Here is a 16,803-nt window from a genome sequence, read left to right as displayed (position 1 = left end):
GGACTAAACTGCTTCTGGCACAATGAAACACCATGACGGAAACCAGAGCGCATGGAAATGCAGTTTACCTTCCTGCCACAGCGGTACCTATTTATCTACTTGCACTGGCATGCTTTCAAACTGCTAGGTTGGCAGGAGCTGGGACAGAGCAACAGGAGCTCACAATGTCAGGGATTCGAACCGCTGACCTTCTGATTGGCAAGCCCAAGAGGCTCAATGGTTTAGACCACAGCGCCACCCTAACCCGGCTTCTAATTAACAAGAGTTGCCTACACATTTTCAAATTTCTTCCTGCATCTATAACAGCTGGTAACAAAAAAAGATATTTTTTAAAGAATGTTGAGATTTTTAGATCTCAGTGATCATATCAATTTCCTTACACGGAATTATGAAATGCCCACTGCCCTGGTAATAGCTTGATAGCAATTACAGAAATAGAGAGGATGCTTGGGTTTTCTTACCAAGTTTCACAACTACCACTCCTACGCAAGCGTCGAAACCTAAGTTCTTAACAATACAATGATCCTGCCGAAGTTCAGCACTTTAAGACCCATTGGGTGGAATTAACTAACTTTTACTCAGAGCAGACCTTTTGAAATTAGTGGACTTAACTTAGACATGTACATGTTCATTAATTTAAATGTGTCTACCCTGTGGGACGCGGGTGGCGCTGTGGGTTAAACCACAGTGCCTAGGACTTGCTGGTCGTAAGGTCGGCGGTTCGAATCCCCGCAACGGGGTGAGAGCCAGTGTGGTGTAGTGGTTAAGAGCGGTAGTCTTGTAATCTGGGGAACCGGGTTCGATTTCCCGCTCCTCCACATGCAGCTGCTGGGTGACCTTGGGCTAGTCACACTTCTCTGAAGTCTCTCAGCCCCACTCACCCCACAGAGTGTTTGTTGTGGGGGAGGAAGGGAAAGGAGAATGTTAGCCGCTTTGAGACTCCTTCAGGTAGTGATAAAGCGGGATATCAAATCCAAACTCTTCTTCTTCTTCTTCTCCTGTTGTTTGGTCCCAGCTCCTGTCAACCGAGCAGTTCGAAAGCACCCCAAAGTGCAAGTAGTTAAATAGGGACCGCTCTCCAGCGGGAAGGTAAACGGTGTTTCCGTGTGCTGCGCTGGTGCTGGCTCGCCGGCTGCAGCTTAGTCACGCTGGCCACATGACCCGGAAGCTGTCTTCGGACAAGTGCCGGCTCCTGGCCCCTTGAGCGAGATGAGTGCGCAACCCCAGAGTCGGTCACGACTGGACCTAATGGTCAGCGGCCCCTTTACCTTTACCCTGGTTAAAACTTCATTGAATACTACCTACTGGTTTCAATCACTATATCCCTTCTGTTGAGATAAGTTAATATCAGAACTGTTTTAACATTGGACACTTATCAATGTGTACTAGTTACACAAACAATACCTGCATTCAGTGTCTCCCCTACCAAAGCATCAGATAGTTCAGAACAATGTCCTAGATTCCAAGGAGCGTAGAATGAGCATTTAAGATTCCTCTTCTAATAGCCACCCCCAAAAGAAATCCTGTACAATCTGCTTCATGTCCTAAACTTAGCAGTCAGCCATCTAGTTCCAGATAAGTAGAATGGAGAACAGAACAAGTTGTTCCAGCTTAGACCAAGTTGTGTGTTTCAAGGATTATTTTAAAAGGAGATTCTTTTGTAGAAAAGCAGATTCATGCACACACTTCCTTCTTTCCTTACATTAAATGAATTAAGGGGTCTGGAAGTGAAAAACTGAAGAGGAGAGGGCGTCATGAGTGGATCGTCTGGGATTGTTGAAACAAGATAATATGCAAAGTCTAATATTCACAATGACATGCAAGAAGTGACATACTTGACAATGAGCTTAAACAGGTTCTCTTCTGCTTGTATTTCCCGGACAGCATAAAGATCTTTAAGTGAAAACTCCATGCCGGCTTGGTGATTTATTCCATGTTCATAGTCCTTGACTTTCTGTCCTTTAGTGTTGCTGATAGAGTTTGCTTCGATGTATAACAGGAAGACACATTTATCATTTTTATTTCTGGATGCTCCTGTTAAAATATCACAGCAACAATCACATTATTCTCTCTATATGGGGATATTACAGTTAAAAAACAAACAAAAAAAAACACTAGTTTCAAACACAGGGTGATAATTCCTGAATAAAAGATATATACAAGAACTATAACACTTTCAATAAAGGTAAAGGGGCCCCTGACCATTAGGTCCAGCCGTGGCCGACTCTGGGGTTGCGGCGCTCATCTCGCTTTACAGCTTCCGGGTCATGTGGCCAGCATGACTAAGCCGCTTCTGGAGAACCAGAGCAGCGCACAGAAATGCCGTTTACCTTCCCGCCAGAGCGGTACCTATTTATCTACTTGCATTATGACGTGCTTTCAAACTGCTAGGTTGGCAGGAGCAGGGACCGAGCAACAGGAGCTCACCCTGTCGCGGGGATTCAAACCGCCAACCTTCTGATCGGCAAGTCCTAGGCTCTGTGGTTTAACCCACAGCGCCACCCGCGTCCCAACACTTTCAATATACTGACCAAAATCAGTTTTGAAATCACACCACGATAACGATCTTGACCTGGCAATATGCAGCAATATATCGCTCCTCGCATGAGAGCAGCCGATTTCAAGGCACCGCTGATATTGCACAATGATCTCAGCGATAACGCTGCTGTTCTAAGCTGCCTTTCCTCACACTAAGGGAGGTGAGGGCAGCCAATTGAACTCACTTCAAGGTACCGCGGAGCAGCTTTTCTCAGACAGCAGGACAGTAGTAGCGGCCACGGTGGATGTGGATCTTCTCTGGCTGCCCCCACAGACAGTGGCTTGATGCACAACCCCCCCCCATCCCCTCCCACTAAAATCATGCAGTGGAGGTGACTCTGTTTCCTCTTCTCCTCTCACCCATCTGATCTCCGCAGCTGCTCCTTCCCTCATCCCCACGCCTGATCTCCAATTTCAGACATCGTGATATATCAGATTACAGTGGTACCTCGGTTTACGAACTTAATCCATTCCGGAAATCCGTTCTTTAAACCAAGGCACGCTTTCCCTAATGAGGCCTCCCGCCGCCGGTGCTCTACCTCTGTTCGGATTCCATTCTTAGACTGAGGTAAAGTTTGCAAACTGGGACACTACTTCCGGTTTTGCGAAGTTTGTAAACCGAATCGTTCGTAAACAGGGCTGTTCTTAAACCGAGGTGCCACTAAATTGCAATGTTTAAGTGCTGATATATCACGTTGTTGAAAACCATCTATTGCTCAGCCCTAATCTGTTTTCTAGTATACCTAAAATCCTTTGCTTATTAGGGGCTACCTCACATTATGTTCAAAAAATTACTTTGCAGAGGTAACTACTGTAGAGCTATCAAAATTTTCAAAGATAGCCGGTCCATCGTTTGGCTTTTGAAAAATAGGGGGTCCTCACTAATTGAGACCCACTGCACTACACTATTGCAGCTCTCCCTAAGATAATTTCTTATTAGATTAGATTCACGCATGTAGATACCATTGTCAGGTAGTTGGATTACTTTGGTCGCCTCCCCTCACTCTGCCAAAAACAGAGAAAACTTGCACAAATGTCAACATACAAAAGCTATGGCCAGTTATAGTGTACCTTCCTCAGTGTTTGACACTTTGACAATGCCTGTGATGGTAATCACATCTCCCGGAACGCAGCTATCTACCAGATCCTGTGCCAGTTCACATTCTATTGTTCGAGGAATTCTTCCCGCTTCTCGCTGATCATCGGACATGAGCTCTTGAATCCTAGAATTATGTGATAATACTTTTGTATTCGTGATATTTGTCAGGGGCTGGACTGAAGACGAATGGTGGGGGCCGCCCACCCTTCTCCTGAACCTTCCCGAGAACAGGAGGACAGTATAGATTTAGAACAGTGGTTTGCAGAAGGGCATAGTTCAGAAGCTGCAGAGGGGAGAAGCTGGGAAATATTGGAAGAGGAACAGCAGGAAGATGATGAAGAAGTAGGGAAGAGACAGCTGACAGACTCAATGCCCTCAGAAAGCATTCCTGACCGACCCCCCCGAACCAGGCAGGCATTATGGGCAGTAGAAGAGAGAACTCAGAGACAGAAAGCTCAGATTAATCGGCGTGGGGGTGACGAGGAATAGAGATGATGTGGGGGGTGGGACTTTACTTGGAGCAACGCCATCATGGCATAAAGACTACATTCCTTTGTCTCCCTCTATGAATACTGAATAAATTCCATGGTAAGGACTCTTCGTGTTATCTGCTTTTTGGCTGCCACTGGGGGAGGGATAGGATTCCCTGAGGCTTGACAGATTACAGTAAAGATAGTCAAAATTTACACCACCTAAAGCAAAGAAAATATGCTAAACAGTTATGGGGGATGAGTATCAGTAAGGTAGAACAAACTAGGCTATTTACAAATCACTAACATCCCAATTTGCAATGGTAAGGTATTAACCATGCTCATTTGGGGGCCTGTGGATCCTGGGAACCCCCAGCCTCGCTCAAACACTTTCAGTTTCAATCCCCACCACCAGCAGGACATCTAAACCCAAGCAGCCTTCCACAGACACATCAGGGGGCCTCTATTAGCATAAGAGTGGGCCAGGACTCCCTGTCCCCCAGCAGAGCAGCGCTTCCTAGGGTCTATCAGCTGAACAAATAACAGCTTTAGGACTGCAGCCTTCATTTGTGAATGGCTTTTTATTCAGCACAACTTAAAAAGAAGAAGAAGAGGAGGCATATTACAATGAAATTATTTGATTCCCTTAGAAGAACATGGCCATTTCCTCTTACATGTCAACTTTTAATAAATACATGCAAACCTTTAATTGCAATCTGTATCACACACACACACACACACACACACACACGAAATCTATTTCAGTTGATACATCTAAAATATCATAGATTCAAAAAAAAACACAATGCTTACTTAATAGACTGCCAGTCCACAGTAACTGTATAAGGAGAACTTCTGTCAGGAGTGAATGATCGTCCATGACATTCAGGCAAAGGACACTAAAAAATGCATGTTCAAGTTCAGCACAAAAAAGTTTATATTAAACAAAGTACTTAAACAAAAAAATTTGTGGCACTTTAAAGCCTAAAAAATTTATTATGGAATAAGCTTTGGTGGACCAGAGTCCACTTCATCAGTTGCACTTCATCTGCTCTACAAAAATGTATGCCACAATATTTTTATTAACCTAAAAGGTGGCACAAGATTCATCGTTTTTGCTGCAAGAAACTTAACATGGCTGCCACCCTGGAAACTATAATACTTGACATTATCCCATTTGTTTGGGAGGAGCAGAAAGCTCATTCACGCTAATTCTCAGAGGCTTCTGCTTGCATAAATCCTTCTTTGGCAAACAATGCTCTGAAGATAAATAATACTTTAGCTTAATTTATGAACCATGTATATAAACTGCCAGTAAACCAGAAGACGTGAAAGGTTTATTTTCAGCAATTCAGCCTAGTTTTTTCCGATGTTAACCCATTTCCCTTTATTGCCTGATGTTTTAAAGTCCCAGCAGTCTAATAATAAACGGTGACTAAAAAAAATGGTTTTAAAGTGTTCATTACCTTTGTAGGAAGAGTATATTTGCCATCAGGTAAAGGGAAACTCTGAATATTTCCACAGGCACTGCATATAAATGCCATCTTGGTGCAGACAGGCCTAATGTTACTGACACGCACCACAGTCCCACGCAAAGCCACAAATTTCCCATAGCAATTGGCTCGAATATTCCTAAGCTGAGTAAGTGGGTCATAGTTGTACACTCTAAAATAAAACAATATGGAAAACTGGATGACTGTCAGGGGAAATTAATCATGTTAAAATCTACAGAGCTATTATGCACACCTACTTGGAACTAACTACTACTTAACACAAAGGGATTTTCTTCAGAGCAAACATGCATAGGATCAGACTGAAAATCTCAGTCTGGCAGTGGGGCGGGTTAGAATCAACAAGCTATTCATCATAATTTGTGCCATTGATTTCAATGGAACTTAAGACTAATTTCCCCAATATGTGGGAAATGCATTGCTTCGCAAATAACATGTGGCATGTGGAGTTTGAGCCTTTCAAGAAAACTTGTTCTTTTTAAAGCAATAGCTACCTTGCATGAATATATGGGACATTAATTATGGGCTCTTCATCAATGGACAGTCCTTCTTGTTCCTGAAGTTGTGCTGCATGTTTTTCAAGATCTTTGCTTAGCACCTATAACATAAAAAAATAAATACTCAGGAAGCCTCGACCACCATATAAAGATGCTGGTAACACTGAACAGCATTTTCCAACCAGTGCAAAAAAAATCACAAAGGTTTCAAGAATCAAAACTCTGCATTCTAAATTCTCATTTTACACACACCCCTTTCTTAAATACCATTTACTGATCCTTTTGTTAGGCACAATATTGGCTCTGAGGGTAGTTTTGTTTAATCCAAGGAAGAGGCTTGCTTGCTTATTTATTATATTTATTTACAAAGATCTCAGGGTGATTCACAATATAAAAAGATGAGATGAAAGCAGAAATAAATAGCTGAAAGAGAAACAACAAAATAATAACCCCCCTCCCACAAACACATTTAAAAGGCTGTAGAATATTAACCATCCAAAGGCTTGGTTGATGGGGAATATTTTTGCCTGGCACCTAAAGATAAGGAAGGCACCAGTTGAACCTCCTTGGGGAGAGCATTCTACAAACAGGGAGCCCCTGCAGAAAAGGCCCATTCTCATGTTGCCATCCTCCGGACCTGTCATAGAGGAGGCACACAAAGAAGGGCCTCAGATTACAGTGGTACCTCGGGTTACATAAGCTTCAGGTTACAGACTCCGCGAACCCAGAAATAGTACCTCGGGTTAAGAACTTTGCTTCAGGATGAGAACAGAAACCGTGCTCCGGCGGCGCGGCAGCAGCGGGAGGCCCCATTAGCTAAAGTGGTGCTTCAGGTTAAGAACAGTTTCAGGTTAAGAACGGACCTCCGGAACGAATTAAGTACTTAACCTGAGGTACCACTGTATAAACAAAGGGTCCAGGTTGGCTTATATGGAGAGAGGTGGTCATACAGTCATACCTCATGTTATGTTTGCTTCATGTTACGTTTTTTTCAGGTTGCGTCCTGCGGTGACCCGGAAGTACCAGAAAGGGTTACTTCTGGGTTTTGCCGCTCGCGCATGCGCACAAGCGCTAAATCGCGCCACGCACCTGCGCAGATACGGCGCTTCAGGTTGTGGGCTTTTCATGTTGCAAACAGGCCTCCGGAACGGATCCTGTTCGCAACCAGAGGTACCACTGTATTGCGGTCCTAAGTCATTTTATGTCAAACATGCATAAAATCCAAGTTATAACACAAAAATAGACTTCAGACCCCTGAAATCAAAAGGTGAGGTGTCTTATGATTCCATAAGCTCTGCATTTCAAACAAGCAGCCAAGTTAGAAAATCGAAAACTCGTTAGCTGTTTATTTCTTTGAAAACACTCCAGCACAGTCACAAAAAAATAAGTTAATAAGTTTCTTTCTGCTGGCTCATAGAGAAAAGTATTTGGTTATCAAAATATAAAAGAACCATGCAGAGGGAAGTTCCCAGACTAGTTCTATGAGAAATCTAGAAGTATGGGTTTGTCTTCCTTTCACACACACTTGTTAAAAAAGAACCTTAAATGACACTTTTTGCCTCTTCCTCCCACCAAAAAGTATATGCATTCATGTCTGTGAATGATTTAACATTGAAAATTTTACTGCTCACCATGTGCTTGATGTATTTACCTGATGTATGGCTAGGCCCATGCAGTCCAATATCTTTTGTGGCATATCTCTTAATTCAGAAGCAATATCAGGCATTGATGCCATTAATTCTGTATCATGTGCCAGCTCTCTATAATCCACAAGAATACTTCCTTTTCTTTCTATTTCATCCTATAGAAGAGAACTGTGTGAATTTGTCGCAGTATTTTCAAAGGCTTGTCTAAATTGTTTTCAGAAAGACTGCCAACACGGGATACGAGTGACGTGCGTGAGAGCAAGAGGTTTAGCACATCGAGATCCCGTCAGAACAAGGAAGCAGACAAGAACTTGTTCAGCTCCCCTCCAGTCCTGAAATTGTGTTGAGTGCTAATAAAGTTTGCTAATTGATTGCACACATATTAATAATAATTAACAGAAGCCTCGCTTTATGTCCACCAAGGCCTTCAAGACACATAATAAAATCATAAAGGTAAAGATAAAGGGACCCCTGACCATTAGGTCCAGTTGTGGTCGACTCTGGGGTTGCGGAACTCATCTCACTTTATTGGCCGAGGGAGCCAGCATACAGCTTCCGGATCATGTGGCCAGCATGACTAAGCCGCTTCTGGCGAACCAGAGCAGCACACGGAAACACCGTTTACCTTCCCGCCGGAGTGGTACCTATTTATCTACTTGCACTTCGACATGCTTTCGAACTGCTAGGTTGGCAGGAGCAGGGACTGATCAACGGGAGCTCACCCCGTTGCGGGGATTCGAACCGCCGACCTTCTGATCGGCAAGTCCTAGGCTCTGTGGTTTAACCCGCAGCGCCACCCGTGTCCCTTCAACAAAATCATAAATGCATCCTAAAAATATACATTTGAACACTATAAAACTTAGTAAGGACTCGGTTAGCAGCAGGGATCCAAATAGACCACAACCTCCACACCTGACAGTACAGGGTTTTACATATCTTCTAAAGGCCACTGCAGAACTTGTTAAGCCTTTCCAGGAAAGTCATCACCATGGAAAATATTACTACTTGTGGTTGTGATGGAAGCCTCAGAAGGGAAAGGTATCCAAAACAAGGTATCATTTACAAACTTGGACTACTGCAATGCGCTCTACGTGGGGCTACCTTTGAAGGTGACCTGGAAACTACAACTATCCAGAATGGGGCAGCTAGACTGGTGATTGGGAGTGGCCCCTGAGACCTCATAACACTGGTTTTGAAAGACCTACAATGGTTCCCAGTACATTTCCAAGCACAATTCAAAGTGTTGGTGCTGACCTTTAAAGCCCTGAACGGCCTCGGCCCAGTATACCTGAAGGAGCATCTCTACCCCAATCGTTCAGCCCAGACACTGAGGTCCAGCTCCGAGGGCCTTCTGGCGGTTCCCTCACTGCGAGAAGCAAAGTTACAGGGAACCAGGCAAAGGGCCTTCTCGGCAGTGGCACCTGCCCTGTGGAACATCCTCCCTTCAGATGTCAGGGAAATAAACAACTATCTGACTTTTAGAAGACATCTGAATGCAGCCTTTTTTAGGGAAGCTTTTAATGTTTGATGTATTTATTGTGTTTTTAATATTCTATTGGAAGCCACCCAGAGTGGCTGGGGAAACCCAGCCAGATGGGCGGGATATAAATAATAAATTATCATTATCATTATTATTACAAATTATAAGATAGTGGAGGGTGGGGATAAGAGATAAGGAATTAGAAAGAGATCACATTATGAAGACTTACCTTATCATAAAGCTCTATTCGAGACACAAAAAATTTCTCAAATGCTTCAATCTTCTGAACAAAAGGGGAGTTGTCATCATATGCTGAATTGGACAATTTTCATTAGTAATTTAACATTTTTGCTGCAGCTTTAAAACATCTTGCTTAGAATTCAAAAACACAATTTCTCTATTAGAAATTACATTTCCTCAAATGCCATGCTAAAAAAACTGTGCACAAACCAGCTCATTCTTCCTGGATTTTCTTCATAGTACACAAACATAGGCTTAGGTTAAATGACAATGAAGCTGTTGAGCAAGTAGCATTCATGAGGGAAATGGAAAATATCTGGTCACACTGGAACCACCATATAGAAAAGGGTTGTTTGCATATTGACTTACTGAACACAGCTCACATAAACCATTTATTTATATAGCACCATAAACATTCATAGTGCTTTACATACAAAGTGACAAGATGATAAGCTACTAGCAAATATCTACAAGTAAGCTCATTAACTTCAAATTGTCCTTTTTGCGTAAGTACGTATTTTATAACATATAGTACCAAGGATTTGGCTTCATCAGGCATTGAGGAGAATTAAATACAAGCCAAAATGTTATTCTATTCTTAAGCCATCAAGTTCTGTATATATCTACAGAAAAAGCTTACCTTCAGAGAAATATAGTTTCCAGCCTCTATAAATAGGAATCTGATCCAGATTCATCTGAATGAACTGAGGCAGAGCTGAAAAGCATTTCCCAAGAAAGTTAGTGATATTAGTCAATTTTCAGTTCTCAATTTTTCATAGATATATCTGCCTATATATGCTGCTTTCAACTGATGTCTGCAATATATTACCATATAATATCATTTTTATTAAATATTCAAATATATATCAATATGAAAAGATCCACAAAAATGCAATAGCAGAAGGTAAATACACAAAGCAAGAACAATCATAACAAATGTGCCTGTTCTGTCCACAGGGTCATATTTACCACATATGACATTTATGCCTTCTTTCGTAGCATACCCTGTGGAATAAGAAACTGGCTCTGCCTGTAATATTTCATAATGTTTTATGCAGTTTTATTGTTTAAAGGCTCACTGGGCTCCCCTTAGGAAGGCAGGACAGGCTATAAATTTATAAATTCAAAGTAATAGATAAAATACAGTTTAGAACAAAGTTATTTTTTAAAAGATAATAGTTGCTCATACAGTACACAGAGGCAACATTTGCAAGGGGTTCTGATTTTAAAACTTCCTTCCATCTTAAGACCATGATATGGCAACCCCAAGCTCCAGGCCTTGCATTATGTTATCACAGGACACATTTTCTTTATGCTATCCTTCCAACAACAAACACCTTCCTTTAAAAAATAATAATACAAAAGCAAATCATGTTGTGGAATTAACATACCAGACTCTGACTTCCCAGCACTTTTCCCTTCCCCTCTCTGTCCACATCCTTTTCCTCTCCCTTGCCATGCTCCTCTTCCTCGCCATCTCTGAAAGCCACCTCTTCCTCGCCCAGAACCTTTTCCTCTGAGTTCACTGCTCATCTCAGCACTCTTAAGGGACCTGAAACCAGAGTTAAACCAAAGGACGTTGCTTTCAATTCATGTGTGGCAAGTAACATTACACCTTGCAAGTAATCCATATATGAAATGAAATGATGACCACTTCTTGTAGGTAAAACACTTGGAGTAAGCTAGCATGGAAATCTAATGATCCAATGTACAGTGAGTAGAGAAGACGCTTAGGTTGCAATCCTATGCAAATGTCAGAGTAAGTCCCATTGAACATAAGGGAATTTTCTGTTGAATCAACATACATTAATTACAAAATCCAAGCGCACCACTACCTATTGAAGACATTTTCATTTAAGAAGGTGCGACCTATGGAACAATTATATATCTGAAAAAAATTGCTTTTTTAAAGAGTTTCTTTACATGATTATTGTTTGAAAGAATCTGCATTTTAGCCTGTTTCTGTGCTGAGCATCACTTTGAAGGCATTAAACTGTGAAGCAGCCCATATATTTGTTTAAAAATAATGATAATAAATACTTAGCAGCAAAGGGATTTAAAAAAACACTCCACAGATAACAGCAGTACTGTACACTGGATAGGATACCTCGCATCCCTGGGCCACAAATGCTCTCCTTAGAGCCAGAGTTAGACATTAGGCAGTTCTCAAGCATGGCCAGCCTATAATGTGGCCTACACTCATTCAGACTACAGTACAGGTACTACATGTTCATAAAATCATAGAGTTGAAAGGGACCTCTAGGGTCATCTAGTCCAACCCCCTTTAACTAATAATAATAACAACAACAACCACCATCACCTCTTCTCATAGAAATCTAGCATGTCAGGGAGATATGCCTCATTTTCACTACCAACACCCTCACCCAGGGCCAGATTTAGGTTTGATGAGGCCTTAAGCTACTGAAGGTAATGGGGCCTTTTATATGTCCAGCTGTCCTTTGTCAGGAACAAACAGTCACTGTTTTTTGTGTTGAATACATGCTATATGGTAATTTATGGACCTAATAGGCATCTAAAGCCATTTGCACAGAACAAAATATGCATTTTATCAAAGTAATTATAATTCTAGAAAGTCCGTTTCAGATCGTATGCTTTTCAAATAGTTTAATTGCAACCTGAGAGATTTCTTTCAAGTAATTTCGTTGTCCCTGAGAGGGGGCAATGACAATAAAGATATTATTATTATTATTATTATTATTATTATTATTATTATTATTCTTTACACTCTATATATGTTTCTTCTGTTCTTCTGTCTTCCCTTTACTTTTGTGGTAGCGTTGTTCCCCCTCCGCTATTTTTACTCTTTATTTTGCTTTGGGTTTACTCACTCCGCGAGGGGGTTTTCCCCCCTCCTGAGTTCCCCGTTTTTCTCCTTGTCTTATTTCCCTTTGTGTTTTGTTGCTGCTGCCACCACTTTACGTTTATTTTGATATAGAAATAGAGATTTTACCGTCTTGTCGCTGCTCCAGTAATGTCTATATGGCAATTTATGGACCTAATAGGTATCTAAAGTCATTTGCACATAACGAAACATGCATTTTATCAAAGTAATTGTTGAACTGAAATACAATTAAGAAGTATATTAATAGTGAATTTGGGGGGGTCTAAAAGAGTGGGGCCCTGAGCTATAGCTTGTTTAGCTTATACATAAATCCGGCACTGCCCACACCCACCTGCCGCCTGGTGTGGGGCAACCCCAGAGCTGAAAGCAGCAGCTGCTCACCAAACCCCGTCCACTCGTTCTTCCCTCAGGCAGCTTCCGCTTTTCGAATTTTGGCGCGCGCTTGACGCGTCACTTTCGTCGCCCGGCCGTCAGGAGGCTAAAGAAAGACGCGCGCTCCGGTTTCTACGTCACCCAACGCGCCGGGCTTTTAGAAAGCCCCTGAAAGGCGGCTGCCCGGTTGCTATGGGAACCGCCTCCCTTTCCCTAAAGGCGTCAACAAAAGGGAGACGGGCTACTGCGCCTGCGTCAAAGGGAGAAGGCCCTTTTTTTATTGCCTGGAAGGAGATAAGGGAGGCTTCGCGGGGAAGGGGAGTCGAGGCAGAGGCTGGGGTCCCGGTTCCCCGCGCAGGGGCAGCCGCTAGGCCAGCGCGCAGCTTGAGTTCAGACGCCTTTGCCCCATAGGAAACGACGGAGGGAGGTCCAGGGCCGTCTGGGCAGCAGCATTTCCCGCCCCTTCTCACCCCCCTGGGAAATGGGGGGGGGACTGCAGAAGCAAAGAGATGGGGGACTTGCTGCACTTTTCTTAAGTCCTATTCCTATTTGGTGCGGTTCGTTTTACTTCGCTTAAAGAAGAAAACCCAAATTGCACGGTTTGCAAGAAATTTTAAAAATGTGTGCGTGCCCCGTGTACCGCCTGCCAAGCTGGGTGCAAGCTTTTACAAAACAGGGTTTCTTGGCTAGTGAAATCAAATCAAATCAAATCAAATTTTATTAAACGGTCACAGACCAGATTAACTCGTACAGCTAGTCAGCAAAGCATAACACCGGAAAAAACAAAGGACAATTTCAATACAGATTAGGCCATAACAGCAATTTAAAATTAGACAGCATAAATAAAATTAAGTATTTGCCTTCGCCTGCATATTGGCATTGGAAAGCTCTTGTTTCCTGCGCCTAATAGTGGCTACACAGAATTTGGCAACATTGATCGTAATTTCAGGAACCTTATCTTCTACCAAGGCTCTCATACGTTGGAGTTCTGGTTCATTTTTAAGCTTTTGTAGAACTGGGGCAATAAAGGTCAGGCGTAGATCCTCGTAGTAACTACAGTGCAGCAATACATGCAGACTTGTTTCCACTTCTGATGAGCCACATGGGCAAACACATGACTCATATGGTTTGCCCTCGTATCTGCCTAGCAGCAGGGCAGAGGGCAGAACGTTAAATCTGGCCAGGGTAAAGGAGTGTCTGTACTTAGGTATTTGTAAATCAGCCAGATAATTTGCGGGTGAGAACCCTCTCCCAAAGTCTCTAATTGTGGCATGTTTATCCATTTTGCCCATATGACATTGCAGCTCTATGTCCCTAATGCGTTGAAGCACTTGACTTCTGGCTCTCATATCCTGCCGCTATTAGTGAAATAAAAAAAATAAGGTCTTATATATAAAATAAATGTACATAACTGCATATACAGTGGTACCTCTGGTTACATTGGCTCCCAGTACGTTTCCGAGCACAATTCAAAGTGTTGGTGCTGACCTTTAAAGCCCTAAACGGCCTCGGTCCAGTATACCTGAAGGAGCGTCTCCACCCCCATCATTCTGCCCGGACGCTGAGGTCCAGCGCCGAGGGCCTTCTGGCGGTTCCCTCATTGCGAGAAGCAAAGCTACAGGGAACCAGGCAGAGGGCCTTCTCGGTAGTGGCACCCGCCCTGTGGAACGCCCTTTCAGCAGATGTCAAAGCGATAAACAACTACCTGACATTCAGAAGACATCTTAAGGCAGCCCTGTTCAGGGAAGTTTTTAACGTGTGATATTTTATTGTATTTTTGGTTTTTATGGAAGCCGCCCAGAGTGGCTGGGGAGGCCCAGCCAGATGGGCGGGGTATAAATAATAAATTATTATTATTATTATTATTATTATTATTATTATTATTACGTACTTAATTCGTTCCGGAGGTCCGTTCTTAACCTGAAACTGTTCTTAATCTGAAGCACCACTTTAGCTGATGGGGCCTCCTGCTGCCACCACGCGATTTCTGTTCTCATCCTGAAGCAAAGTTCTTAACCCGAGGTACTATTTCTGGGTTAGCGGAGTCTGTAACCTGAAGCATCTGTAACCCGGAAATCAGGCGAGGGGAGGGGAAACTGCAGAAGCAAAGAGATGGGGGACTTGCTACTCTTTTCTTAAGTCCTATTCCTATTTGGCGTGGTTCGTTGTACGCTTAAAAAAGAAAACCCAAATTGCACGGTTTGCAAGAAATGGGTTGCACTGGCATTGGCGGGACATTTTAAAAATGTGTGCGTGCCCTGTACCGCATGCCATGGGGGCAACCTTTTACAACACAGGGTTTCTTGGCTAGATTTAGGAAAGGGGTCAGTACACTTTTTCAGCAGGGGGCCAGTCCGCTGTCCCTCAGACCTTGTGGGGGGCCGGACAATATTTTGAAAAAAATAATAATGAACGAATTCCTATGCCCCACAAATATTTTTTTCAAAAATATTTTTTATTAGGGATTTCAACATAACAATTTATCAAAAATACATTATCCACACACACCCCATTTTTCCCTCCCCTCCCCAAAAAAAGAGAAAACCCACCCTCCAACTCCCCCACCCCAGACTTCCCTCAGCTCCTCTTGGTTTCTCAGCACATGTTATTCTCTGCATGTTATAAAATTGTAAAGATCCTCAATTTATCTATATGTTACCAATAAAAAATTTGTGTTTATTCAAAACTTGCCAAGGGGTCCAGTTCATTTTGTTACTTCTTTAAATACTTCGTAAAAGGTTCCCATTCTTCTTTAAAGTCACGTAGTTTATGTGTCAATTTCACCAATTCTGCATAGTCCATCAATTTCTCTTGCCACAGTTCTTTAGTCGGGATTTCCTCATTCTCCCATCCTTGTGCTATTAAGACTCTTGCCGCCGTTGTCGAATACATGAAAATGTTTTTTTAATTTCCTTGGCAGGTCTTTTCCTGCCATTCCTAACAAAAAGGCTTCAGGCTTTTTTACAAACGTTAGTTGGAACATTTTCTTCAACTCATTGTATATCATTTCCCAAACATTTTTAATTTTACTACAATCCACCCGCCCTGTGGAACGCCCTCCCACCAGATGTCAAAGAGAAAAACAACTACCAAACTTTTAGAAGACATCTGAAGGCAGCCCTGTTTAGGGAAGCTTTTAATGTTTAATAGGTTATTGTATTTTAGTGTTTTATTGGAAGCCGCCCAGAGTGGCTGGGGAAACCCAGCCAGATGGGCGGGGTATCAATAATAAATTAATAATAATAATAATAATAATAATAATAATAATAATAATATCACAAAGAGTTGGACACAACTAAACAACAACAAAAGAGCAGCATTAACAAAAGAGCAACTAAAAAATAAAAGAGCTAAGTGCCGTTCAGGCGTACACCCCATAGCTGTCAACCGTCCCTTATTTGGTGGGAAACTCCCTTATCCCAGCGCCACTGCTGTCCCTTATTGATGATGTCCCTTAAATTTCCCGGGTTTTATGCTCGCCCGGCTCAGGAGGGAAGCAGCGGCTCGGGGTCCTCCGCCTTGAGAGAGCAAGAGAGTGTGCCTCTCCCTTCCCCCCCCCCCAGGGGTGTGTTGTGAGGAGATGGGTGGCAGCGGGCGGGCAGGCAGCCCCTCTCTTGCGAGACTTCTGCCACGCTGCCAGGGGAAGCCAGAGGCAGCAGAGGTGGCCTGAAGGAGGAGGAAGAGGAGGGGATGGGGAGGGATGCAGAAGGGCGGTGCTTCAGCGGCCGCAGCGGCGCTGCAACCGCCTCATGCCGGGCTTGCGGGCAGCGTGGGCGAGAGTCACTCTCCCTCCCTGCCTCTCTCTTGGGCGGGGAAGGGCCAATGGAACTCCTTTTTTATATATAAGATATTTATTAGAATTTTCCATTTTATACAAACAAAGAAAAAAATAAAAAGAAAAAATAATAAAAACACATAAAGTTCATAACTTATTTTTCAATAACATATTTCCCTGACCTCCTCATGCCTCCCCTTCTTGTATTCCAGTTCAAATTGTTTAACCAGCAAATCCTTATCTCATAGCATTACAGTTAAAAAACCCCTTATTTTCTATCCATCTTCTTAAATTATTGTAGCTTAAACTTTT

General features: G+C 42.7%; 2 protein-coding genes across 6 annotated transcripts in view; one reads left to right on the top strand and one right to left on the bottom strand.

Annotated features, from left to right (window-relative positions):
* MCM8 (minichromosome maintenance 8 homologous recombination repair factor) overlaps nucleotides 1–12,820 on the bottom strand; it is a 42,436-nt gene extending 29,616 nt beyond the window's left edge. For 2 of the 5 annotated variants that reach the window (XM_083606458.1, XM_083606461.1), the window contains exons 1-10: nucleotides 12,676–12,820; nucleotides 10,873–11,033; nucleotides 10,122–10,196; nucleotides 9,471–9,553; nucleotides 7,767–7,916; nucleotides 6,113–6,216; nucleotides 5,574–5,772; nucleotides 4,921–5,006; nucleotides 3,610–3,761; nucleotides 1,836–2,034 (exon numbers count right to left, since the gene is read on the bottom strand). In XM_083606458.1, coding sequence (XP_083462584.1) covers nucleotides 1,836–2,034; nucleotides 3,610–3,761; nucleotides 4,921–5,006; nucleotides 5,574–5,772; nucleotides 6,113–6,216; nucleotides 7,767–7,916; nucleotides 9,471–9,553; nucleotides 10,122–10,196; nucleotides 10,873–11,014 — 1,190 coding nt within the window. In that variant the 5' untranslated portion in view covers nucleotides 11,015–11,033; nucleotides 12,676–12,820. The remainder of the gene's footprint in view (nucleotides 1–1,835; nucleotides 2,035–3,609; nucleotides 3,762–4,920; nucleotides 5,007–5,573; nucleotides 5,773–6,112; nucleotides 6,217–7,766; nucleotides 7,917–9,470; nucleotides 9,554–10,121; nucleotides 10,197–10,872; nucleotides 11,034–12,675) is intronic. The other 3 variants (XM_083606459.1, XM_083606463.1, XM_083606460.1) reach the window with 3 other exon arrangements.
* FERMT1 (FERM domain containing kindlin 1) overlaps nucleotides 1–16,803 on the top strand; it is a 637,654-nt gene that overhangs the window by 98,373 nt on the left and 522,478 nt on the right. The gene's annotated exons all lie outside the window — the stretch shown is intronic.

The sequence above is a fragment of the Podarcis filfolensis genome (genome assembly GCF_964270895.1).
Source record: "Podarcis filfolensis genome assembly, chromosome: 3".
In the NCBI taxonomy this organism is placed as follows: Eukaryota; Metazoa; Chordata; class Lepidosauria; order Squamata; family Lacertidae; genus Podarcis; species Podarcis filfolensis.
The sequence above is the reverse complement of the archived record's forward strand: the minus strand, read 5'-3'. Positions and strand labels throughout refer to the sequence as shown.